The sequence below is a fragment of the Hypanus sabinus genome, chromosome 12 (genome assembly GCF_030144855.1).
Source record: "Hypanus sabinus isolate sHypSab1 chromosome 12, sHypSab1.hap1, whole genome shotgun sequence".
Classification (NCBI taxonomy): domain Eukaryota; kingdom Metazoa; phylum Chordata; class Chondrichthyes; order Myliobatiformes; family Dasyatidae; genus Hypanus; species Hypanus sabinus.
In genome coordinates, this window is record NC_082717.1 from 40,005,120 (window position 1) to 40,031,534 (window position 26,415).

Consider the following 26,415-nt stretch of genomic DNA (forward strand, 5'->3'; position numbering starts at 1 on the left):
AGCTGATAAAACTCCACTGAATTTTGACTTCTCTGTGTATGCTGCTGAATCCCCGGAATCCAGTTATAAAGAACAGTGACTGGTTTTTCGATTACTTCATTATAACTTGGTTGCAAGTAATAAGTAACACAGTTCTATTCAAAATCTCATTGCCTTTCCGGATTATGAATAGGACTGTGCTTTTAAAGTTTTATGTTCATGGTAGCTAACTGATACTTGCTTTTTGATTCAGAAACGCTGGTATGAGACAGAGAATGAATATTTCCTGCTGTTATTCTGCTTGGCTCTTTGCAATCTACGTTACACAAGCTTTTGTCTGGAGTATTGCTGGGACCATGGCTCTCCTCAGAGGCATTGTCGATCCTTCTGTTGGCTGCTGGCTTACGTTTTCTATTATCCTGTATTTCACAATGGACCCATCATATGCTATGATGACTTTAATAAACAGGTGAGTTCACCTATTCACACATTTTTGGAAGCAGATCAAAACACAAAAATACAACTGCAGATGCTGTGGATCAAAGAATACGTACACGACACTGGAAGAACTCAGCGCTGCCTGACCTGCTGAGTTCTTCCAGCGTCGTGTACATATTCTTTGGAAGCAGATCACCTGCTTTAAAATATAAAGCTGGAACTTATGGTATCAAATATTGTGGTGTGTTGTAGCCAAAGTGTTTTCAAATATACCAAAGGGACCATGTTGATATTAGCCAGTTTTTAGTAAATCGTTTTTACAATGTTGCTCAAACATTTTGTTTTAAATAGCTCATTTGGGATGCTGGTTGTTAAATTGGCCATATAGCAATAGTTACTAGACTTGAAATGCATTACATAAATGCAGTTTATATTTGTATTTAATTGGGAACAGTAACCATGGCTGGCGGTGCTGCTACCATTTTGGACTTTTCTAGCTTTCTGTCTTTACTTTTGAAACTCCCTGACTTGTGACACAGCTACAACATTTTAAATGCTACTTCAAAACTTCAGTGTGTTTGTTTCCCACTGGTAATTCGGGTATTTGTGAAAGAGAAATACCATGGAAGCATAACAGAAGCATATGAATAAATACAGTTTATTGAATTCTGACGGCAACTAAGCTACGTTTCTGGGGAATGGAAGGGTATTCAGCTCAGGGCCTCCAGGAACAATACTGTTTAATCTTCTCTATCATTGCAAAATGAAACACATGTGCTTAACTACAACAAGCTTGTGGACAGTTTTATAAACTTCTCTCTGAAGATGGAAGAATATCCAAATAGAGCAGAAGACCTCAACACCTAAAAGTAAAGGAATTGAGTATTATCTCTGATTTCAAGATGAGTTAGCTGTTCCTAAACTGTTCTCACTTGTCTGAATGAATTGCTAGAGCTTGCTTTTCAGCAGAGGGCTTGTTTTTCTTTCTGGTGTACGTGAATTAAAAAAACAAATCAGAATTTGGGCACTCTACAGCACTGTGGGGGAACTTGACAGTCAAATGAACCTACATACCCAAAATGCTGGTGGAACGCAGCAGGCCAGGCAGCATCTATAGGGAGAAGCGCTGGCGACATTTCGGGCCGAGACCCTTCATCAGGACTAACTGAAAGGAAAGATCACCAGTCAAATTAACCTGATGGTTGAAGATCTATGATAATAAACAAGTGGACAGCTTACAAATCATTAATGTAAGACTGGTTAACAAGTGTAGGAGGCACACTAGAAGTTGGCCTAGTAATCAGACAAAGCAATTGGGAATTTTTTAAACATAGGAAAACATACCATTGCCTCACTTTCAGAGGAGACTGAAGAGTGTTGGGCTTTGCACATCCATACTCACATCATTCTACAGACGTGCAGTTGAGAGCATCCCAAAGAGCAGTATCTCTGCATGGTATGGAAAATGCACTGTGTCAGACAGGAAGACTCCACAACTGGTAGTCAAAACTGCCCAGCTCGTCACTGGTACCAGTGTACCTGCCATCAAGGACGTGTAGACAGAAAGGCAGCGGTAAAGGGCCTGTAACATCATGAAGGATTCCACTCATCCTGCTCATTGACTGTTTGTGGCACTCCCATCAGGAAGGAGGCTGCATAGCATCCACACCAGGACCAACAGACTCAAAACAATTACTTTCCCCAGGCAGTAAGGCTGAACAACACCTACACCCAGTAACTTACCCCTTCAGTTTCCCAACTACTACTAACTTCATCATTTCCTATCTATCACCTGATGTACAGACAATCCTGTGCCTAGTGTCACTTTATGGACATACAGTCAATCTACGTATATTTATAAGCTATCATGTCTTTATATTTATTGTATATTATTATTATAGAACATAGTAGTCTACAGCACATTACAAGTCCTTCAGCCACAATATTGTGCCAACCAAGTAATCTACTCTAGAAATTGCCTAGAATTACCCTGCCGCATAGCCCTCTATTTCTCCAACTTCTATGTATCTATCCAAGGGTCTCTTAAAAGACCCTATTGCATCCACCTCCACCACCATGGCCAGCAATGTATTCCACATACCCACCACTCTTTGTGTGAGAAACTTAAACCCTTGACATCCCCTCTACCTTCTTCCAAGCACCTTAAAACTATGCTCTCTCGTTCTAGCCATTTCAGCCCTGGGAAAAAGCCTCTGACTATCCACATGATCAATGCCTCTCATCATCTGGTCACCTCTATCAGGTCACCTCTCATCCTCTGTCACTCTAAGGAGAAAAGGCCGAGTTCACTCAACCTATTCTCATAAGGCATGCTCCCCAATCCAGGCAACATCCTTGTAAATCTCCTCTGCACACTTTCTATAGCTTCCACATCCTTCCTGTAGTGAGGTGACTAGAACTAAGCACAGTACTCCAAGTGGGGTCTGACCAAGGTCTTGTATAGCTGTAATATTACTTCATGGCTCTTGAAATCAATCCCATGGTGTTCCTTATCTTATTGAGTTGTTTTGTTGTGTGCATCGGATCCGGTGTAACAATTATTTTGTTTTCCTTTACACTTGTGTACTGGAAATAACATTAAACAATCTTGAATGTTAAACAATCTTCTTGTTGTTTGAATCATTGTTCAATGCCAGAATTTTCTAGTTACAATGGGTTTATAAGGCATGTTTTCAGAATAAAGGAGGTATAATAAACTGCAAAACATCTGAAACGATGCACAAACACATTTCTTTAAATGTGTTGCACTTTTTATACATGGGTACTACTTGTCCAGATTAAAGGGAAATACAGATGTCAAAAGCAAAACAATTTACTTGATTGCTTTTCTACGCTTGTATTTGGAATCACTCATTTTTATCTTTCAAATGGCAGATGCAGAGAACAGAGACATCTGTGCCAAAAGCAGATCTTGTGCGCTTGTTCCTGGGTGCAGTGCGCATTTTCTTCTGGTGGTGGCTCACCGAGTCCATGCTTCACTTCATGTACATTCACGCCATCCAGCATCAAGAAATGATACTGGAATCTGCTTCTTATTGGACATTAGGTTAGTGTAATGCTTCTATTTAATGAAAAGGGCAATAAATTTTCTTAGCAAAAAAGCTGCATTTTATAATATTTGTAATCCTGAGTATTGGCTCTTTTTGTATTATGGGTATCTGGTGGTTTGAAAGTAAATGATTCTATGTGATTCTGAATTGAAAATCTATGGCTTGACAACAGGATGCTGGAGTGGAATTGTTAAATTCAAAAATTGACAGCGTCGTTTATTTAGTAACTTTGTAGTGAAGCATCATAAAATGCTTCATAGCTCCATGATCGGGCAAGAATGAGTGAGTCAAAGCTGGAGACATCGGGAGTGGGTGACCAAAGTGATGATTTTGTAAGGGTTTGTCACATTTTGTAATTGTATGAAGCAGAAAAACTCTACCTAAATGTGACAGGGAGAAAATAACGTGATTGGTGTCAAAGGGATTAGCTAGATCTATGGCTTTGACATATTTATTGCTGTGGTTTGCAAGGAAAGGAAATTTATTTCTTTAATTTATACATGTTCAAATACCACTATATCTCAGCATAATAGTTATGAACTGAAGCAGTCCAAATAAAGAGAGAAATAATGGAGGAAGAAATTGATAGATATTTATTTACCTCAGCTTATCACCTGAACAGAGGCATGTTATAGAGGCAATTCGTTCGTTCATTATGTGCCATGTTTTCTGATGTAGGTGATCACGGTCTTTCCATTTTTCTACACAAGTGGTTTGCCATTGCCTTCTTCTGGGCAGTGTCTTGGCAAGATAGGTAACCGCATCTACCATCTGCACTTTTCAGAGACTGTCTGTGGTGTCAGTGGTCGCAAAACCAGGACTTGTGATATGAACCAGCTGCTCATACAACCATCCACTACCTGCTCCCATGGCTTCACGTGACCCTTACCTGGGGGGGCTAAGCAGGTGATGCATCTTGCCCAATAGTGTCAACTCCTTTGATAGAGACATATCTCCATCCCGACACCCTATATACATAGTATTCTATATAATACAACTTCTAAATAGACATCCACAGCATAATAAATTTTAAATTGTCCCATTCAGGCCTAAATTTTTAACCACTGTAGATGTACCACCACCCTTCCATGGTGGAGACTATTATACATGTGAAATAAAATGCCATGGTTTTGAAGAAATGTTTTGTACTAGGTGTTGATGTACAGTCCAACAAAATATGATGTATATAATGCCCCTGTTTATAATGAAGGCAAAAGTTAAACCAAAGGCAAGAGTGTAGTAACATCTGCGAGAGGGCAATGTGATTTTTCTTAGACCATAAGTCATGTGAGCAGAATTAGACCACTTGGCCTATTGAGTCTTCTCTGCCATTCAATCATGGTGGATACTTTTTTTTCTCTCCTCTGTCCAACTCCCTGTAACCTTTGATGCCATGAACATATCAATCTCTGTTTTAAGTACACCCAGTGACCTGGCCTCCATAGCTGCCTGTGGTAACAAATTCCACATATTTACCACTGCTGGCTAAAGAAATTTCTCCGTATTTGTGTTTTAAGTGGATGTCCCTCTACCCTGAGACTGTGCCCTCTTGTCCTAGACTCGCTCACCATGGGAAACATCCTTTCCACATCTACTCTGTTAAGGCCTTTCAACATGCGAAAGGTTTCAATGAGATCCCCTCCTCATGCTTCTAAATTCCAGTTACTACAGGCCCACAGCCATCAAACTTTCTTCATATGTTAAGCCTTTCATTCCTGGAATCATCCTTGTGAACCTCCTTTGAACCCTCTCCAATGCCAGTGAGTGTTTTCTTAGATGTAACCCCAAACTGCTCAAGATACTCAAGGTGAGGCCTCACCAGTGCCTTATAAAGCCTCAGCATCACATCATTGCTCTTATATTCTAGACCTCTTGAAATGAATGCTAACATGGCATTTGCCTTCCTCACCACTGACTCAACCTGCACGTTAACCTTCATGGTGTGCTGCACAAGGACTCCCAAGTCCCTTTGCATCTCAGATTTTGGTATTTTCTCTCTGCTTAGAACATAGTCTGCTCATTTATTTCTTCTACCAAAGTGTATGACCATGCATTTTCCAACATTGTATTTCATTTGACACTTTCTTGCCCATTCTCCTAATCTGAGTCAAAGGTCCAAAGGTCAAATTTAATGTCAGAGAAATGTATACATCTTGAAATGCTTTTTCTTTACAAACATCCACAAAAACAGAGAAGTGCCCCAAAGAATGAACGACAGTTAAACGTGAGAACCCCAGAGTACCCCCCCAGTTCCCCCCTCCCACACATAAGCGGCAGCAAGCAACGATCCCCCCTCACCCCCACCAGCAAAAATAAATGCACATCGGTACCATCACTGAGCCCAAGCATGTGTTAAGCCATAGCAAAAACACAGACCAAAGTTACCCCAAAAGCTTCGAATTTCATCCGACAATTGACAAACCAAAGGTTCTCTCTCTCCCTGGCAAGGGAGAGGGAAGTGTCCTGCATTTTTATAACAACAACCGACTAGTTTACAATCTTAAAAGGCCGTTTCATCGCTTTTTTTGTAAAGTCCTTCTGCATCCTACCTGTTTCCTGAACGCTACCTGCCCCTCCACCAATCATCGTATCATCTGTAAACTTGGCATCAAAGCCATCTATTCCATCATCTAAATCATTTATATACTGCATAAAGAGAACTGGTCCCAACACCGACCCCTGCAGAACACCACTCGTCACTGGCAGCCAACCAGAAAAGGATCCTTTTATTCCTTCTTGCTGCCTCTTACTGATCAGCCAGTGCTCTTGCTGTGCTGGTAACTTTCCAGTAATACCATGGGCTCTTAACTTGGTAAGCAGCCTCATGTGTGACATCTTGTCAAACGCCTTTTCAGCATCGAAATATACAACATCCACTGCACTCCCGTTATCCATCCTACTTGCAATCTCCTCAAAGAATTCCAACAGGTTCATCAGGCAGGATTTTCCCCTAAGAAAACCAGACTGACTTCGCTCTATCTTGTCCTGTGTCACCAAGTACTCCATAACCTCCTCCTTAACAATTGACACCAACATGTTCTCAACCACTGAGGTCAAATGATGATTTTTGAAACATTGTCTGAAAGCTGATTGTTGATAGAATTTACAATGCCAAGCAACAAAGCGTGAGATGGGAGATATTTAAAATGTGATTGGTTCAAATGCTCTTTTGATTTTGGGTTTATAAGATACTGTACAGACATTTCTGGCTTTATGATATACCAGTCCAACAGTATAATATTGAAGTACCTTATTTATGCAGGTAACTTCAAGTTTAAATGATCTAAAAGAGGATCATTTAACTGATGTGAGCAATGATCAACAAGTTGGATACTGTATATGAGTTTGTTAATACACATAATTGTTGAGTCTAGTTCAGGAAATTCATTACTTTTATGGTTTCTTATTGAAAGTTTAAAAAGTGTTGTTTGTGCTCTTTTGGGTGAGTGGTTAGTACAAGAGAATGCAATGTACCATTAAAGGCATCTGATCTGGTGTTGAATGTGTATATCGGGGACAGGCAACCCATGAGTAGATGTAGAGTAAAGCTCCCTTTAATCACAGAATAACATACTTTTAGTACAATCTCGGAAGAGCAGTCTGCTGTGCCAATGAAGCTCTGCTTAATTTAAAATATCTTTCACCCCGTGGCTTCTTTATGAGTTGTCAGTTAATTACAAGTGCAGGACAAATTTTTTTTAAACAAGCTGTCAGTTATACTAAGATGCACTTTAACCTCAGTAATTTGGTTTTATTTCAATCCCTGAAGCCATTAACTTTGAAGCAAGAAAAGCATGGAATGAATTATACAATTAGGTAATGCAAATAATGATTTTTGAAAGGCACACGAGTAAATCTGCAGATGCTGGAAATAAATAAAAACACAAAATGCTGGCAGAACTCAGCAGACCAGACAGCATCTACGGAAGGAGGTAGTGACGACATTTCAGGCCGAAACCCTTCATCAAGAGTGAAGTATCATGGGGTGGTCGAGGGGGGATAAGAAGTGGGGGGAGGGATGAAATAGAGAGCTGGGAAGTGATAGGCTGGAGGGAAATGGGTTAGGGGGAAGGTGGAGAATTATGGGAAGTAAAAGAGAAAGAAAGGTAGGGCTGGGGGGAGATTATAGTGAGGGGAGAAAAGATAGAGAAAGAGAACCAGACTAAAATAATAGATATGGATGTGGTAAGGGGGGTCAGGGGTATCAACGGAGATCTGTGATTTGGATGTTCATGCCGGCAGGTAGGAGGCTACCTAGGCGGGAGATAAGGTATTGCTCCATCGACCTGCATGTGGCCTCATCTTGACGGTAGAGGAGGCCATGGACAGGCATGTCGGAGTGGGAGTGGTCTGTGGAATTGAAGTGTGTGGCCACAGGGAGATCCCGCCACTGCTGGAGGACTGAGCGCCGGTGCTCCCGATGTGGCCATTTATACATTGGGGAGACCCGCCGCAGACTGGGAGACCATTTCGCCGAACACTGGCACTCAGTCCTCCAGCAGTGGCGGGATCTCCCTGTGGCCACACACTTCAATTCCACAGACCACTCCCACTCCGACATGTCTGTCTATGGCCTCCTCTCCCATCAAGATGAGGCCACACGCAGGTCGATGGAGCAATACCTTATCTCCCACCTAGGTAGCCTCCTACCTGCCGGCATGAACATCCAACTCACAGACCTCTGTTGATACCCCTGTCCCCCCTTACCCCCATCCCTATATTATTTTAGTCTGGTTCTCTTTCTCTCTCTTCCCCCCCCCCCACTATAATCTCCCCCCAGCCCTACCTTTCTTTCTCTTTTATTTCCCATAATTCTCCACCTTCCCCCTAGCCCATTTCCCTCCAGCCTATCACTTCCCAGCTCTCTACTTCATCCCTCCCCCCACTTCTTATCCCCTCTCTGCCGTCCCATGTTACTTCACTCCTGATGAAGGGTTTCGGCCCGAAACATCATCACTGCCTCCTCCCATAGATGCCGTCTGGCCTGCTGAGTTCTGCCAGCATTTTGTGTTTTTATTTAATGATTTTTGAAACATTGGATTACAGATAATTAACCTGATTGAGCACCTGAGCATGACTGATTTGCTCAGCAAACAATCTATTAGTTTTAATTTGGCATTCCTGATGGAAGCAATTCTACGGTGTGGAAGTAGTGAAGCCTTAATTGATGAAGTTGATTTTGTTCCTTTTCCCTACTGGAAAAATAAATATATTTTTCTGGCATTACTGGAGTTAGATCCTCCATTTTGAATGTCCTTTGATCATGTTCCTTCTGCAGACAATGGAAGCTGCTTATTATAACAAAAGGAAAGATGCTACTCTTCCCTGGCATGTATGGTCTCTGGAAAATAAAACTGAAGACTTCAGAGCAAGATTGTGGTACCAGCGGGACAGTGCTTCACAGAAAGATGGCTAGCCCCAGCCATTTCGGACAAAAGCTACAGCTCGGATGCTTCACCATCCACTGATAAGACAGGACAGATTACTCTTTTAAAGGTAGAGGAGTATGTTTCATGTTAACTCATCATCATGCTCAGTCATGGCACTTCTGCCTCAATCCTGCTCACCTGATCTAGAACATCTAGCTGTCAAGTGTTGAGTATTTTATCTGTCGAGGGAGATCTCTCCCGTTAACTTGGTAGTAGTGAACTGTCCTTCTCAGACCAATATCAGGCAGGCATTGCAGGAGCTGAGTACCATGATCAGCAATCATGAAACAACAAACCTAATTTCAACCAGGCCAGCTCGAAGAAGTATCTAAACACTTACCACCAACATATCGCCTGTGGAACCAGAGCTGCCAACCCACTTGATTACTGTTATACCACCATTAAGATCACTTACTGTGCCATTCCATGCTCACACTTTAGGAGGTCTGATCATCTGACTGTACTTCTACTCCCAGCGTACTGGTGGTGACAGCACTGTGGTATGGACAAAGAAGTTATGGTCAATGGAGGCAGTGGAGCAACTTGCAGAACTGCTTTGCATCAGTGGACTGGACAATATTCAGGGATTCATCTTGGAATCTGAATGAATACACTGCAGTTGCTAGTGACTTCATCAAGACCTGTATGGATGAGTGTGTGCTTCAAGAACTTACCAAACATATCCAAACCAGAAGCTGTGGATGAACTATGAGATTTATAGTCTGCTGAGGTCTAGATCTGTGGCATTCAAGACCGGTGATCCAGAACTCTACAAGGTGCAGGTACAACCTACAAAAGACTATTTTGAGAGCTATAAGACAATTCTGATTAAAGTTGGATCAACATGGATTTGTGCGTGGAAGGTCATGTTTGACAAATCTTATCGAAATTTTTGAAAAGGTTACCAGGAAAGTTGACGAGGGTAAAGCAGTGGATGTTATCTATATGGACTTCAGTAAGGCCTTTGTCAAGGTTCCACACGGAAGGTTAGTTAGGAAGGTTGAATTGTTAGGTATTGATATTGAAGTAGTAAAATGGATTCAACAGTGGCTGGATGGGAGATGCCAGAGAGTAGTGGTGGATAACTGTTTGTCAGGTTGGAGGCCGGTGACCAGTGATGTGCCTCAGGAATCTGTATTGGGTCCAATGTTGTTTGTCATATACATTAATGATCTGGATGATGGGGTGATAAATTGGATTAGTAAGTATGCAGATGATACTAAGATAGGTGGTGTTGTGGATAATGAAGTAGGTTTTCAAAGTTTGCAGAGAGATTTAGGCCAGTTAGAAGAGTGGGCTGAAAGACAGCAGATGGAGTTTAATGCTGATAAGTGTCAGGTGCTACATTTTGATAGGACTAATCAAAATAGGACATATATGGTAAATGGTAGGGCATTGAGGAATGCAGTAGGACAGAGTGATCTAGGAATAATGGTGCATAGTTCACTGAAGGTGGAATCACATGTGGGTAGGGTGGTGAAGAGAGCTTTTGGTATGCTGGCCTTTATAAATCAGAGCATTGAGTATAGGAGTTGGGATGTAATGTTAAAATTGTACAAGGCATTGGTGAGGCCGAATTTGGAGTATTGTGTACAGTTCTGGTCACCAAATTATAAGAAAGATGTCAACAAAATAGAGAGAGTACAGAGGAGATTTACTAGAATGTTACCTGGGTTTTAGCACCTTAGTTACAGAGAAAGGTTAAACAGGTTAGGTCTTTATACTTTGGAGCGTAGAAGGTTGAGGGGGGACTTGATAAGAGGTATTTAAAATCATGAGGGGGATAGATAGAGTTGATATGGATAGGCTTTTCCCATTGAGAGTAGGGGAGATTCAAACAAGAGGACCTGAGAGTTAAGGGGCAAAAGTTTAAGGGTAACACGAGGGGGAACTTCTTTACTCAGAGAGTGGTAGCTGTGTGGAACGAGCTTCCAGTAGAAGTGGTAGAGGCAAGTTCGATTTTGTCATTTAAAAAAAATTGGATAGGTATACAGACAGGAAAGGAATGGAGGGTTATGGGCTGAGTGCAGGTTGGTGGGTCTAGGTGAGAGTAAGCATTCGGCACGGACTAGAAGGGCCGAGATGGCCTGTTTCCGTGCTGTAATTGTTCTATGATTATATGGAAGTTGGAGATGGAATCAAAGCAAGTTAGCTCTGGCAGGGTTTGCAGGCCATAATTCCTACAAAGTGAAATCTAAAATCATGAAGGGCTGTGATGCCTTAGTCCCAGATGAGCGCAAAGCTTTTAAGGACACTTTTGAAAGGGAGAATAAAACTGCACCTCTGCGAATCTCTGCAGCATCTGATGACCCTGTGATCTCGGTCTTGGAGCACTTTTCAAGGGGGTGAACCCTTACATGGTCCTGATTGTACAGCTACAAGATTATTCTTGGAATAGCCCAAAAGTTGAAAATAACAAGTGGATTCCAGCCTCATGTTCATTCCTAGTATTTTATAGCAGAGTGAGTTGTGTGGAGATGGTAATTTTCCATTTTTCTAGGCATTGAGAAATAAGCAAATAAAAATGACAAAAGTTTTCTGAAAATCCTTCAAAATATGATAAATAATAGTATTGCACTCAACACAGTGAAAACATTCTGGAGATGCTTCCAGTTATCAGTGGTGTTATTGGAATCTTACGTTTTCAAGCTGGAGACTGGGCAAGTTTTATTCGTATTTGGAAAATAGCTCAAAGCAAATTGAATTTTCCAACCTTTGACATTGATTCCTGAAATTATAAATTATGTTAATGATTCTTTTTTTTTGATACATTTTCCAATTCTGCCCTGATTGCATTGACAGAACTGACGAAAACCTGGATCTTGTGCATTGAACTATAGTGGCAATGGTTTTGTACAACTCATTTACCTCTCCTATCCTTTATAAAATTGGAAATTATCTAGTGGGGGAAAAGGTATAATCCACAAATATTGCATTTCAGAGCTGTTGTTATAGAAACATAGAAAACTTACAGCACAATACAGGCCTTTCAGCCCACAATGCTGTGCCAAACATGTACTTACTTTAGAAATTACCTTAGGTTACCCATGGCCCTCTATTTTTCTAAGCTCCATGTATATTTAGGATTATGAAATGTGGATTACAAGTTCATTACTTGTTCCAGAATATTTAAATGTCTCCTGTCATACCTGTAAAATGATACTAAATATATTGCTATCTAAATGGCAATGAAATATTGACAAGGAAAATGGAACTACTATGAAGCTTAAAAGTTGAAAGTGCAGTGCTTCTGGAATTAGCATTCAGAGAGCATTTGTGGGAATGAATGTACTCGTTGAATCATCTCCAGAAGGGTCAGTATGTGCTGTTTTTGAAAGGTGACAATGGCATAATGCGCTCTTGGTGGCTGAATGAATGTGAGCAATATGGCCATGTCAGGCAGGCTGCCTGGATGTCTTTATAAACTGGGAACTTTTGATTACTTTTTTTTATGATTGGGCTTTGACTATTGTAACGGATCAGCACTTTTTGGGGAATTAGCACTCTGTGAGCACTACCAGGGGCCAATATAGAGGAGCCCAGTAACAGAAAGTGTTCATTGTTGCCTGAACAAGTTACACTGTAGTCCAGACTGAGTTAGCACTTTCTATTAGTAATTGTTGCCTGTGGTTATCCCCTGCCTTTTATTTCCTGACATGTGTGGATTTCTGCTTAGCTGCCTGAGCATATTGGAAACCCTCAGCAATGCAGGGCTTCTAATGACCCACTGGATAAATCCAGCCCTGGAAGTTTTTTGATGGCTTATAAAGCCCAGACCCAGCTTTGCCAGCTGTCAAGACAAACAGACAGGCCATTATAGATTTTTTTAAAATGAATTAAAAATTATGATCTAGGTTTACTTTACTGTGAAAGTATTGGAGACTTGGAGAACTGGTGAATAAAGCATCAATAGACTTCAAGAATATAGGGCCAAGCTGATAGACGCGACAACATAATTCAAATTTAATGCAGAAAGTTGTCACAAACACCAGAAAATCTACAAATGTTGGAAATCCAAGCAACACACACAAAATGCTGGAGAAACTAAGCAGGCCAGGCAGCATCTTTGGAGAAGAGTAAACAGTTGATGTTTCAGCCCCTCATCAGAACCGACATACTGTAGCTCATGTAACAAAAAGTGTTCAGAGTTGCCCGGACAAGTTACACGGCCCTGCTGAAGGGTCTCGGCCTGAAACATTGACTGTACTCTTTACCACAGATGCTGCCTAGCCTGCGGAGTTCCTCCAGAATTTTGTGTGTGTTGCAGAAAATGTGTAGTTTTATATTTTGGCAGAATGAACGAGAGCAGTGAAAGCAGGAGAGCACAACCAAACATTTTACAAGCACAGATGCATCTGGGGATATTAATCAATAAAAATGGCAGGGCAGCACAATTGTGAAAGCATTTTAAAAATATGGAACTATGGGCTTTATAGGTATATGCATAGATTAAAAGGACAAGAATATTTTGCCTATTTCTAGGCATCACACTTAAGCAAAGTAAGAGGGTGTGATAGATATGCATTGTTTTTTTTTCTCTCTGCTAAGCTTAGTTTGCTAACACAGTACCTGAATCTTCAAGGGATAGTTTCAAAGAGTTGTTTTTGAGTAACTTAAATTCCCAACCAGTTTTCCTTTGTTCAGTTTCTTGTCATAAACAAGAGCCTGTCATTAATTCTTAATGTAAGTTGCAAGAAATAATCAATCTGTACATAAAAGAACAGCTTTGCGAACAGACAGCACTGTCTATAGAGCACAAACTGCTGGCCATCAGCACAGGGTTGGGTTTTCAAGAGATGTAGTGTAAGACAATGGGGTTATGTTCATTGGGCCTGCATCAAACCAGACAACATTGGATAAGTTACTTTATTCAAGGAAGCGTGCAGGCCAGTCTGATACTATCACTTAGCACATCAAATAGCTGATCCATTAATAGTTGGGAGATCTGTGTACTCAGAGTGCGAGCACTCACAGCATTAATTTTAGGGTGTCTAGGACTCTTTCCCCAGAAGTTTTTAGACCATATGTGTGAACTTCTCAGCAAAATTATCTGAAAAAATGTCACGTGTGAAGTTACCAATTATAAGTGTAAGAGAGTGGTTAGGCTTGTTAGAAATAGTCAAGGAATGACAAGAAAAATGACTGAAAGATGGAGTAACTGGAATCAAATCCTCTGCCTTTGATTTCTGTGATAGATTATTCATTTGTCCACAACTCATTGTTATCTCTTTTTATTTTATAGGAAACCCTGTGTGTTTTAGAAATTGTTTGAAATTTGGAAGACTTTTATAGAATAGAAATCCTCTGAGTTTTAAATGTGTTTTGACAATTTTATGTAAATTTAAACATGTATCACTAAAATGAACTGTGTTAAATGCTACTTTGTTAGCTGGGAGTATCTCCTCCTTAGTAAGGAGTGGTGCCCCATGCTCAAATGTGGGTATTGGCAGCTGAACTCGGTGTAGAAAATGAAATTATCTAGCCTTTGAAGAACAGGTGGCTGTGGCACTTTAGTAAGGCCACCCAGAGCTATCTACTGTATATCAGATTGGGTGTTAAGATCTTTGAGTTCAGAACTTCACGGACAGCAAACCCAATACCATCACAAGAGATAAATGACCTGGGTTGTGTAGTCAGACTGGAATTGTGTACAAGAGTGAGATATGCCAACTAGTGGAATGGCGCCACAGCAACAATCTGGCACTCAATGTCAGTAAGACAAAAGAACTGATTGTGGATTTCAGGAAGGGCAAGACGAAGGAACACATACCAATCCTCATAGAGGGATCAGAAGTGGAGAGAGTGAGCAGCTTCAAGTTCCTGGGTGTCAAGATCTTTGAGGATCTAACTTGGTCCCAACGTGTCGATGTAGTTAGGAGGCAAGACAGTGGCTATACTTTATTAGGAGTTTGAAGAGATTTGGCAAGTTAACAAATACACTCAAAAACTTCTATAGACGTACCGTGGAGAGCATTCTGACAGGCTGCACCACTGTCTGGTATGGAGGGGCTACTGCACGGGACTAAAAGAAGCTGCAGAGGGTTGTAAATCTAGTCAGCTCCATCTTGGGTACTAGCTTACGAAGTACCCAGGTCATCTTTAGGAAGCGGTGTCTCAAAAAGGCAACGTCCATTATTAAGGACCTCCAGCACCCAGAACGTGCCCTTTTCTCACTGTTACCATCAGGTAGGAGATACAGAAGCCTGAAGGCACACCATCAGCAATTCAGGAACAGCTTCTTCCCCTCTGCCATCCAATTCCTAAATGGACATTGAAACTTTGGGCACTGCCTCACTTTTTTTTAATATACAGTATTTCTGTTTATGCACTTTTTAAAATCTATTCAATACACGTAATTGGTTTACTTGTTTATTTATTATTATTTTAATTTTATTTATTACTGTTATTTTTTTCTCTGCTAGATTAAGTATTGCATTGAACTACTGCTGCTAAATTAACAAATTTCACATCACATGTCGATGATAATACTGTAAATCTGATTCTGAATTGTAAGTGCTTCTCGTTAAAGATGCTGCATGGCCTGCTGTGTTCCACCAGCATTTTGTGTGTGTTGTCTGAATTGTAAGGGTTGGTTTTGGAATAGATGACATTGGAAGACAATTTAAAATTACATACTTCATGTTCTACACAAATACACTGTGAAAAACTGTTTGCGTTGGTGAAAGGTTTAGAGCACATAAAATAACATGGCTAAAATCTACAATGTGTTGGCAGGGTAGCATAGGGGGCTGATTCAATCATAACATTTAAGAAAGAAATGGACAGGTATAACATATATATGTATAAGATGATGAGATGCATTGATTTTGTGGATAGTCAGAGGCTTTTTCCCAGGGCTGAAATGACTAACATGAGAGGGCACACTTTTAAGGTGCTGGGGAGTAGGTACAGAGAAGGTGTCAGGGGTATGTTTTTTACGCAGAGAGTGGTGAGTGTGTGGAATGGGCTGCCTGCTACAGTGGTAGAGGCACCTTAGGTAATTTCTAAAGTAAGTTCATGTTTGGCACAGCATTGTGGGCCAAAGGTCCTGTATGGTGCTGTAGGTTTTCTATGTTTCTAAGTACACAAAAAAGAAACAAAATAAAGGAGATATTAGGAAAGAATAGGTCTTGCTTGCTGTTTCATCAAGCTGGTACATATTTGATGGAACCAATGGCATCTTATGATGTGCCTCCTGCAATTCTGTGAAATAATCAACAAAATATTCAGAAGGTTCCTTTAAATCATTAGAAGCATTGAACAAACCACAATTAATTAAATTGAAGGATCTTCCTTTATAGCCTGCAGCCACTTTACCTCAGTGATATCAATTAGGTCATGGATCCTGAACCAATTCCAGACTGGCACATGCTGGGAGAGTAACCTATGTTTTTTCACACTGGTAAACACTGGGAATTGCAGCAAGAACGAGCTCTGCAGCTATAATCCTTGGGGAGGTCAAGTATTTAGAAAGTTGCAATTTGGTAGCAAAATCTTGGCCATTGGCATTATTTGTTAGGTAAAACTAATTTGCTTTTTGCTTACTTCAGACTTAAATTTAAATACATTCTTGTTCTAACCCGAATAAGTACATACGCTGTCACCTTATGCTAACCTCACTGAGATAGATAACATCATTTGCGGCCCTAATCTTCAACTGGATATGTTTCCAAGGGTATCATGTTGATCATTTGGAGATGGAAAAGACTCATTTTTATACATTTCATAACCTAAGAATATCTTCAAAATGCATTTCTGAAAATTAAATAAATGCTCTTGAACAGTAGTCCTTGAAAATAGTTCCTTAAATATGTAGATAGGAATGCAATGACTTCGAGAGGCTTTGGTTGCAGTTCTAATTGCAAACTGAATAGTGAATATATTTATGAAGCTGGAGGAGATTTCAGGATAGGAAGAGTTTGTTGAAGTTTATTGTGAACAGCAGTACAACTCTGACTTTTAAAAGTTCAGTAACCACTACAACTAATACAATATAAGGCACTGAAAGTTTTACAAGGAATTACAAAAATATGTAAAATAACAGAAAATGAAATTTCTCTTTGCTCTTAGCAATCTTAACTTAATTTCATCTGCAAACTTGTTGACCAAGCCTTGGTGTGCATTTGCATCCAAGTCATTGATATAAATAATGAATAACGAGGATTGAAACACTGACCACTGCAGACCCCTCTCGTCACTGGCCTCCAGTCTGAGAAACAACCTTCAACTACTGCCCTCTGTTTCCTACCTCTGACTAATTTTGAATTCACCTAACTCTCCCCGGATTCCATGGGACCTAACCTTCCAGACCAGCCTACCAGGCAGCACCTAGACAAAGGCCTTGCCAAAGTCCAGATAAACAACATCTACCGCCCTACCTCATCTATGTTTTTAGTTACATCTTCAAAACAATTCTCTGAGGGATTTGTCAAAAATGACTTTTGGTCATGCTGACCCTCTGAATCAGTCTGTCTGTCCATGGGCTGTCAGATCCTGTTCTTCAGAATTCTCTCCAGTAAAGGTGGCGCTGGCATACATCAGCGACTCTCTATGGGCTACAGAAAATTTTTTTAAATATACTTCTTTTGAACTAATTTCACTGCAATCTGCAGCATGTAAATTTCCTCTTAATTATTATAAAATTACATCAATGATCTTCAGATCTCACGATTGATGATCGAATGCGGAGAAGAAGTAATGAGCTCCAGCGGAGCGAGAGCGGTGCCTTTAAGGGTCAACTACGGCAGGAGAGGCAGTATTCAAGCCAGGTTGAAGCACAGAGGGATGAGGCCTCCTCTACCCAACATCTTGTTGGCGACTGTGCAATCGCTGGAAAATAAGATTGATGGCAAGGCTGCTGTATCAGAGTCAGATCTCAATTGAAACTTGATTAGCAGTGAATATACCGGATGTAGCAATCCGGCTGGAAGGTTTTACAATTTTCAGGATGGATTGAACTGTGGATCTGATGAGGAAAAGTGGCGACATGTGCTTTTTAGTCAATTCTCGTTGGTGTATGAACATTGGGGTTATGTTGACTCCTTGTTCCCCTGACTTAGAACACCTAATGATTAATTGTAGACCATTCTATTTGCCTCAGGAATTCCCATCCATGATTCTGACCGCAGTTTCCATACCACCAGCGGACAATTATAAGCAAGCACTTGTGAAACTACATGATGTCATCGACAGGCAAGAAATAGCCCAACCCCATGCATTTTAAATTATAGTGAGTGACTCCAACCAGGCATGTTTGAAGAAAATCCTGCCCAATTATCACCAGCATATAATCAGCATGCAAATCTAGTTCCAACACACTAGACCATGATAAGGAATGCCTGTTGTTCCTTCCTGAGACTGCATTTTGGCAAATCAGATCATTTGGCTGTACTCCTGCTACCTACATACATGCAGAGCATAAAGATCAAGGCTTCAGAGATCAAGACAACTAAAAGGTGGTTGCAGGAGGCAGAAGGAGAATTACAAGATTGTCTTGAATCAGTGGACTTCGCTATGTTCAAGAATTCATCTGAAGATCTGAATGACTACACCAGGATTGTAACAGACATTATTAAAACAGGTGTAGATGAGTGTGTTCCCATGAAATTGTTCAGGCTTTACCACAATCAGAAGCTCTGCATGAACCATGATATTCAAAATTTGCTGAGAGCCAGATCAGAAGCATTCAAGTCTGGAGATCAAGAATGCTATAAGAGATGTGGGTATAATTTCCAGAAAGCCATCTTTTGGGCAAAGTGGAGATTCTGGACTGGACTTGAATGCCATAACCTCCCACAAAGTTAAATCTTGTGACATAGGGGACAGCAGTGTGCTGCTTCCAGATGAGCTCAGTGCCTTCTATGCTTGTTTCAACAGCCAGATCAGGGAGGATCCATTGTCTACTGATGATCCTTTGCTCTCAGTATCTGAAGATGACATGTCGGCTGGCTTCAAGAGATTGAATCCAAGAAGGCATTAAATCTAGATAGAGTACCTGGCCAAGAACTGAAGACCTGTGCTGACAAACTGGCTGGTGTCTTCACAGATATCTTCAACCTCTTGCTCTGGAAGAGTGTGAATCATACCGGTGCTAAGGAAGAGCATGGGAACCTGCGTCAATGACTATCACCCAGTGGCATTTACATCCATGGTGATAAAGTGTTTTGAGAGGCTGGTGTTGAAGCATGTCAGCTCCTAGCTGAGTGGTGACTTGGATTCACTCCAGTTTGTTGACTGAAACACCAGGTTTACAACAGATGCCATCTCATTAGCTCTTCACTCAACCCTGGAACATCTGGACAACAAAGGTGCATACATTAAGATGCTCTTTATCGATTACAACTCAACATTTAATATTAGCATCATACCGTGGTCTCACTTTAAAGGACTCTTTATTTTGTTATTTCATGCTCTTGCTATTTATTGCTATTTATTTATATTTGCCTTTGCTCAGTTTGTTGTTCATTGATCCTGTTTACAGTTATTGTTCTATAGATTTGCTAAATATGCTCACAGGAAAAAGTATCTCCAGGTTGTATGTGGTGACATGTATGTACTCGTAATAAATTTTTCTTTGAACTTCCCAACACTGATGTCAGGTTGACTGGCCTGAAGTTTCCTGGCTTGTCCTTGTTACCCTTCTTAAACAAAAGAACAAGATTAAGCACCTTCCACTCTTCCGGAACTTCATCAGTGACTAATAATATAATAAATCTTTGCAAGAGCCTCTGAAATTTCTTCTCTAGCTTCCATCAAAATTGAAAGATGCACTCAGTCTGCCCTTGAGGATTTCTCTATCGTAACACATGTTAAGGCTGCGTATGCTTCCTCCCTGGTATAATGAATGGCCTCTAAAACTTCTCCACTTGTTTGCCTTATCTCTTCAGCAAACATGGTTTTCTCCTCAGTAAGCACAGAGGAGATGTATATTTTTAAAATATCCTGCCCATCTCCTGTGGCTCTAGACAGAGACAATCCCTGGTGGTCTTTAAAGAAACCTACCAGCCACCCTTTTACTCTTAATAGCTATGGAACCTCTTGGGATTTTCCTTAACCTTATGTGCTAGATCTATCTTGTACCTTTTCTTTCCTCTCCTTATTTATTTCTTAAGAAAATTTTTAATCTTTTTTATTGTCATCAAGGGATTCACTTCCCCCAATATTCCAAACCCAATGTATGTTCCCATCTTTTTCTTCACCAGATCAGATCCGATCTTTTTCTTGATCAGCTAAAATCCGTTAAACTTTTCAGGTTTACTCCTCACCCAAACGGTATCATGTTGTCTCTCAATGCTTGATGTCACGCTCTTTTAAGCTGCCCACTTGCCTTTCAATCCCTTCAAATGGGCCAACCTAGTTGACCCCTGCTGGACCCTGCCCAGCTCCCCCAGTTCAGTTCAGGAAGCCGTAGACCTGTCCTATCCTTTTCCAGCACTGTCTGCCTTGCTCCCAAAGAGGAGGACAGTTCCTTTGTTTTGCTGACTTTGAGGTGAAGGTTGATATCTTGACACGTTGACATAACACTTTCTGTCTCCTTCCTCCCAAAAGTATTTTTAAAGATGCACACCAAGATTAATTTTTAAATGGCATTTGTTTTCTAGGAGTTAATTGCATTCCTTTATTTGGGTTTTGGTTGCTGTATTATTTGATCAAAGTCCTTTATTTTAACCCTACAGCAAGCTGTTGCTTTCATCTTATTTCAACTGAAAATTTGAATGACATTTTGCAAGATAAGCTCCAATGTCCTTGTGGAGTGGTCATAGCTAATATTAAACATTCATTTTACTTCATTGATAATATCGAGGCTTAGCTGTTTTTTATGTCATAAGGTGTTTCCTTGCTGGGTTTTAAAAAGTTTCATGGAAAATAAGTAATTATCCATTTCAGATCACAAGAAGACACCAATATGAAAGGCCCAAGCTTTGCTCTGTTAACTTGAAATGATCAAAATCTCTGTTCTCTCCATTGATTCTACTATGCTTTGAGGCCAAATGTTGTTTGATAACATTTGACTACTATATTTTGAAATATATTGCTTTATTAAAGGTGCCATTTAAGTGAAATGTTGCATTTGTCTAACTGGATTTTGAGAGAGGAACAGTTGAAATAAAAATAATTTGTATATTTTTTTTCCAAGGTGGCCTTGGGTTTGCTCATACATTATTCTTCTATCTGAAGTATCTGCTGCTTTATGGCATTCCATCAATTATCATGTATCTGGATGGTATTGAAGCACCAAGATTGCCAAGGTGCACCAGCAGCCTGTACAGTTTTACAGGAACATGGAGGTAAATTATATACAGCACTTTTTTTTTGTTGAAAGTGAAGATTAGGAATGAAATGATGTTCTTGTTGAGGCAGTGCTTCATTCACTCTATCGTCCTTTAACGCAAGGCTGGACCTTGCTGATGGAAGGTACAAATGAGAGTCCTCAGATGTATCTGAAGTATTGTCCAGTGATGATGTGATGTTGACTCTGAACGAGATGAGGAGATATTAGGGAAAATTGCTAAAATATTAATAGGGGAAGAGGCTTTAAGGAATTGAAGGAAGAACCAGTTAAAGAGGTAGATATTGAGAGGGGAATCCCATAGCTTAGGGTCTCATCAACAAAAAGCATGACTGGTGATGGTGAAGGAATTAAATTCTGCAGATGTCAATGTTCAGAGGTGGAACAGATTACAGAAGTAGGGATAGGTGAAACTAGGAAAGAGTTTGGAAAACAAATATTTTGAGAATTTCTAATTCCAGGCAAGAAAAGTGAATCAACTGTTTTGAATGGGGAGCTGTAAGGAGAGTAGGAACCTATTAGTCGTCATTGATAAGATCAATGATAGTATTGGATGGGGAGATAATTGGAGAGGTGTTTATGATCATGGATTGTTAAGAATTGTATAGTTCTATCAGGTGTCCTTTAGCCTCCAATATTCCAGAGCAGGGGTTCCCATCCTTTTTTCTGCCATGGACCAATGTCATTAAGCAAGTGGTCTGTGGACCCCAGGTTGGGGACCCCTGCTCTTGAGTAAATATCCCAAGTTTTTCCAATTAACACATGCTGACTAATCCAGCCAGCTTCCTGGTAAATGTCTTCTGTGCCCTTCTAATGCCACCGTTTCCTAATGGGATTACCAAAGTTTTGTTCAATACTCCAGATGTGGCCAACTGGAACTTTATAAATCTGAAACAAAGCTTCCTGACTCTTGACATCAAAGCAGACATAATTCAATTAGAATTCTCTCTCTCTCTCTCTCTCTCTCTCTCTCTCTCCCTCTCACAACATGGGATCACACTAGCTATTCCCCAATCTGCAGGGACCATTTTTGAAGATAATAGTGGCAGCATCCACTCTTGCGATAACTAGCCTCTTTCAAAAAGGTAGAACATCGGGTCCTCAGGAATCAGTGGAATTTTGGAAAAAGGTGTCTATCCCAAGCGATGATGGTGACTTCAGAATGAATATTTCCTTGCTTATAAGCAGCAAGTTGTAATTTCAACATAATTTATTGAAGGCATTGCTTGAAAAGGAAAATTTGTGCATTTGTCAGTTCAAACTAGTTATCACAATGCTCCGTGCTAGCCCAGTATCAGTTGCCTGCATTCAAAAGCAGTCTCCTGATGATCACTCCTCAGCCGACACAGGTGGGCTGTGAATACCTCATCGCAGCTGCAGCCCCTTTGAGTCAATGACCCTTAGAAAGAGAGAGATCTTGATTGCCTGTTCATTGTGCAATTGCAGCTGTAGCTGCTTCTGCTGAAAATGCAAGTACATTTCAGAGTGGTGTGCTCTCCACTCAAGTAGTTGGTAGCCTTCTGTGTAACCAACAGTGTTTTGTTCTTTCAAAGTGTCTCTTTTTGGTCGCAACTTCAAAGGAAGCTGTGTAAGTAGAATCTGCTAACTGCCAAAGCGGTATGAGTGCACGTATTCACATGTAAGGACTCATGCAAATTTGATAATTCCTACCTAATGCTCTGAATGTGAAATTAATTGATTTTAATTTAAATATATTCATCCCCACTCTGTCAGCCCAGCATATTTCTCTGAACTCTACCTCCTCAACTCCCCACATTTTTTTTGCTATCCCCTCATGTTTTCTCACATGCCTTCTCTGTCTTTTCCCGTTTCTTCCACACTGCCTTTCTGTCCATTTGGCCTTTTAACCCATCTTCTTGTTCTCCCAGCATTCTGTCCCTCCCTCTCCATTGTCTTTCTGTGTAGTTGGACTGCTAGTCTCAGCAATTATGAAAGGGTAAGAAAGTAAAAAAAAAAGTTAGAGTGCAGTCAGTTGTTTTGTGTTGTTTCCAGGTAGTCTGCTTACTCCTAATGCCCACAGATCTTGGTTTCACTCTTCTACTATTTCTATGAGTCTGTAAACTATTTACCATTAGCCAGAGAATTTGTTCTAACTCTAGATTCTGCAGACAGAATAGCAGAGGTGTTCAGCAGGGAAGTCTCCAGTTTATGCATAATCCTCTTTGGAGAACTCTATACATTAGCATAGGCACAGCTGTCAGGTCCAATAATGGCAACTTTAGGTGTAATGTACGCTTCAGACAGTGCCAGTTCTGCATTCTGGGACATCTGGATGCAAGTAATTCCCATTAACAACCGTACATTGCCACTTAAATTGTAGGCTAGTTGTTTCATCCTTAAAGATTTAATGGAACTATAGGAGTTTGAATAATTTAACAAAACATCTTGAGAGTGACTCTTGAAGTTCATTCTATTCTAAATTTATCTTAATTGTTGTTTTTCCCACTCCAGGGAGTTCGATGTTGGACTACACCGCTGGCTGGTTAGGTAAAGTACAACTTTTTAATTTGTATTATCTGTCAACTGACAAATTTCTTGTCCTTTTCAATTAGTGGGTTCTGGAAAATGTGGATTCACATCATACAAGTCTTTTTCTTTCAGTTTTATGTAATGCATTGTGATGCTCAATCAAGTGAAAATTAACTGTCTAATTTTCAAATCAGAAAGCTGAAAACTGTCTTTTTAATGTAATGCAGCAAGTCATTATTTGAATTGTATAATGTTGAATTTCCTGTGAATGTAGTTTCAGGTACGTTATTTTTTGAATGTGCAGCCCTATTAGCCAAGATGTTTTCTCAGTCACATTGCATTTCACTCACAATAAAGTTGATTTTGCAGGGTCAAACGCTGATACTTTGGCCTGTGCCCCTGTGCTGATGTTGTCTTTTTCTATTGGAATGTTTGTCAGTTTATTCCCTGTGAAGTCCATCCTTTGCAATTACTTGACATGCCAAATTTGCCCTTGTACATTCAAGGAATGCGGTGAACGCACAAGCTGATTTTGACCTTTATTTGAATATTTCTTGTATTGCTGTGAGGTGTTCAATATTTCGAAGCTTCTATAAATTGGATGGGATGCAGTGCAGATTTAAGTGTTTGTATATTCAAGGAGTACTGGTCAAAAGCCTACGTGATGCAATCTGCTCTTCTAAACTGAAATGTTCAGCTAATTTTTAATTTTTTTTAAAGAAAATTACATAAAATGAATAGAATAATAGAGTAATGAAAATTAATATTAGCCCTCCCCCCTTCCCTTAACCCTCCCCTCCTTAACATCCCTGTCGAAAGAAAAGAGAGAAGAAAGAAAGAAGGATTGCCTGGTTATCAGAGGATCCCCACATGCTCCATGGAGTTCAAAATAACTTTAGTATATATCTTTATTTTTTCCCCAAATAACTAATAATTTTATCTTCAAAGGACCTATATATTTAATCCTATCTTTTGTAGATAAGGGTGCCAAATTTTCAAAAATACATCCGTTACGTACCCCATAACTGGGTCACTTACCAGCAAAGATAGAGAGGTCCGTTGAAGTCTGATGATACTATTTTTAACAGTATTTATTGATAAAAATACACAAATAATATCAATGCAAACATACAGATAATATACATCGTCAATACTAAGTCTAAAAGCGCGGGTATAAAAATAATCACTAAGAAATAGCTCTGTTGTTGTCTAGGGGATGATGTATTGTCCGATGGAAATATAAAAGTCACTCAAGTTCATGCAGGCTGCAGCCTTTGGTTGGAGTCGAGAGAGAGTTTAAAACTTGCCCATTCCTTTTATGATGTCAATCCTTCGAGAGTCGTTGGGGCTGATTTCTCCTTTGTTTTAGCTAAAGCTGTTCTTCTGTGGTAAGGCCCACCAATTCCGAGGCAAATGGAAAAGGACGCACGTGGGCTTTTCCGCCGGCTGTCGCTATTACGGGATTTCTAGTGTTTCTTCTGGTGCGTCTAAAGGGGCCGTTCCCCAGACCCTCTTTTATCCTGACTCACAGGGTCTCAGATGTCAATCAGGTTGGGAGGACGCCACCCCTCAACCAGCCCACTTTTGGTCATTCCCTGAGGGCTTCAAATAAATAGCACAGTACTCAATACACAATTCCGTCTCCAAGAGACAATGGCCGTTTCCCGTGGCTTTGTATCGCTGAGGGGTCAGGACATTCCAAACCCCTTTGTGGATTCTGCGTGTCTTTCCCTCATTTCCTGGGTCTCCTGACCCGAATTAATAGCGATCTTGCGATTCTCAAAAAGGAGGGGGGCTACTTTGGACCCTTCAGCCACTCAGAGTTGGGGCACAGGCGTAACACATCATATTCATTTCTTAAATTATAAGTAATTTTTTCAAGTGGAATGCAGCTATATATTTCATTATTCCAACGGTCCATAGTTAAGTATGAATCTGCTAGCTTTTTGGGCTACTGCCAATGTAATTTTTATAATTTTTTTCTGATATTTATTCAATTTAGCTTTCGGTATTATCCCTTCAATATCGCCTAATAAAAATAATATTGGGCTCTGTGGAAGTTGTATTCCAATAATTTGTTCCAGTAAAAGTCTTAGATTTATCCAAAAAGGTTTAATTTTAAAACAAGACCAAGTAGAGTGTAAAAAAAAAGTACCGATTTCTTGATTACATCGGAAACATTGGTCAGATAAATTTGGTTTTAATCTATTTATTTTTTGTGGTGTAATATATAATTGATGTAAAAAATTGTATTGTACCTATCTAAGTCGGACATTTATTGTATTTGTCATACTTTCAAGACAGTTTTGACCAATTTTTTCATCAATCTTAATATTCAAATCAGTTTCCCACTTTTGTCTTGACATGAATTCCTGCTTTAATTGTCTGTTTTTGAATCAAATTATACATACAAGACGTAAATTTTTAAATTTTTCCTTTTTGAATTAAGCTAATGTGAAGTACATTGTGCATTGGCTGAATGCAAAAGCTGGACTCCAACAGTAATGTAGAGTAAAATCTAGATTGCTGCTCAAAGCTGACTGGAAATTAACAGGTTTTGTATTTCCAGGAGTCCTGAAGGCAATCAAGACACCTGGGAGTAGTGGAGTGTAACTTTAATGACTTGGTTGCAATGTTACATGTTTGGTGAACATGTGCAAGTGGTATACTGTATTGGTTTATCATTATCACATGTAATGAGGAACAGTGCATGCCATCC

At 40.1% G+C, this 26,415-nt stretch overlaps 1 protein-coding gene across 2 annotated transcripts in view; it reads left to right on the forward strand.

The window, feature by feature from the left end:
* hhat (hedgehog acyltransferase) overlaps positions 1-26,415 on the forward strand; it is a 226,048-nt gene that overhangs the window by 30,583 nt on the left and 169,050 nt on the right. For both annotated transcript variants that reach the window (XM_059985793.1, XM_059985792.1), the window contains exons 5-8: positions 233-448; positions 3,313-3,484; positions 21,054-21,204; positions 23,679-23,714. In XM_059985793.1, the coding sequence (XP_059841776.1) occupies positions 233-448; positions 3,313-3,484; positions 21,054-21,204; positions 23,679-23,714 (575 nt within the window). The remainder of the gene's footprint in view (positions 1-232; positions 449-3,312; positions 3,485-21,053; positions 21,205-23,678; positions 23,715-26,415) is intronic.